The sequence below is a fragment of the Charadrius vociferus genome, unplaced genomic scaffold (genome assembly GCF_000708025.1).
Source record: "Charadrius vociferus isolate BGI_N301 unplaced genomic scaffold, ASM70802v2 scaffold428, whole genome shotgun sequence".
In the NCBI taxonomy this organism is placed as follows: Eukaryota; Metazoa; Chordata; class Aves; order Charadriiformes; family Charadriidae; genus Charadrius; species Charadrius vociferus.
The window spans coordinates 174453-175184 of record NW_009649712.1 but is presented as its reverse complement, the minus strand read 5'-3'; the positions used below and the strand labels follow the sequence as shown (position 1 = coordinate 175184).

The 732-nt window shown below is 59.7% G+C and overlaps 1 protein-coding gene across 1 annotated transcript in view; it reads right to left on the bottom strand.

The window, feature by feature from the left end:
* The window catches only part of LOC104291472 (inositol 1,4,5-trisphosphate receptor-interacting protein-like 1), a 7391-nt gene extending 7004 nt beyond the window's left edge, over positions 1 to 387 (bottom strand). Inside the window, exon 1 of the mRNA XM_009890708.1 lies at positions 25 to 387. Within this exon, the coding sequence (XP_009889010.1) occupies positions 25 to 387 (363 nt within the window). The remainder of the gene's footprint in view (positions 1 to 24) is intronic.
* Between the last annotated feature and the right edge of the window lie 345 nt (positions 388 to 732).

Sequence of the window (732 nt, the reverse complement as noted above, 5' to 3'; positions counted from 1 at the left end):
GCATTCCCTCCTGCTCCAGCTTGCCAGCGGTATGGTGTTGAGGAGGTGCATGGCAACTGTCTTCAAGACAGAGGTAGAAAAGCCTGTGCCCACCAGGATGCCAGCAAAGAGCTGCAGGCATTTGAGGTGTAAGGCTCCATGCTGGGCCTGCCCTCCGATATGCCTGAAGAACTTCACCTCTGCCACAGCGTAGCTCTCTGACCACGTCGTGCTTGGGGTGAAGATGTCCTCTGTAAGCTGGCTGCTGAGGAAGATGTCCGAGTCGCCTTGCTGCAGCCCAAACACCATCTCAATGGAGAGCCTTCTCCCGGAAGTACTGGTAAGTTGGAGCTTGCAGGAGCGGCTGGAGGGCAGCACACTCATGCTGTAGCTACACGACTGAGGCATCTACTCCCAGGCAGACCTCACCAGGATCTGGAACCACGCGGCAGTTTTCTGCACGTCTAGGTAGTTGCCGGTGCAGAGGGTGCCTAGGAGGCTGGCAGCCATGTTTCTCATCAGCTCCTCCGTGGGGTGGTGGAGTACGCAGAACACCTCCTCCCCCAGCTGGTCCCCCATACAGGTACACTCCAGCTGCACACGGACACGGCAGTCCTGTGCCGGCATGTGCTCCGCAGTGCCCAGCTCCAGGTGGAAGGTGTGCCCACGGGGGGGTTTCAGGGGCACAAGCAGGCAGTAGACAGCGTCCCGCCCATGGGGACTCCAACCTTCAAAGGCGCTGCCCACTCCGAT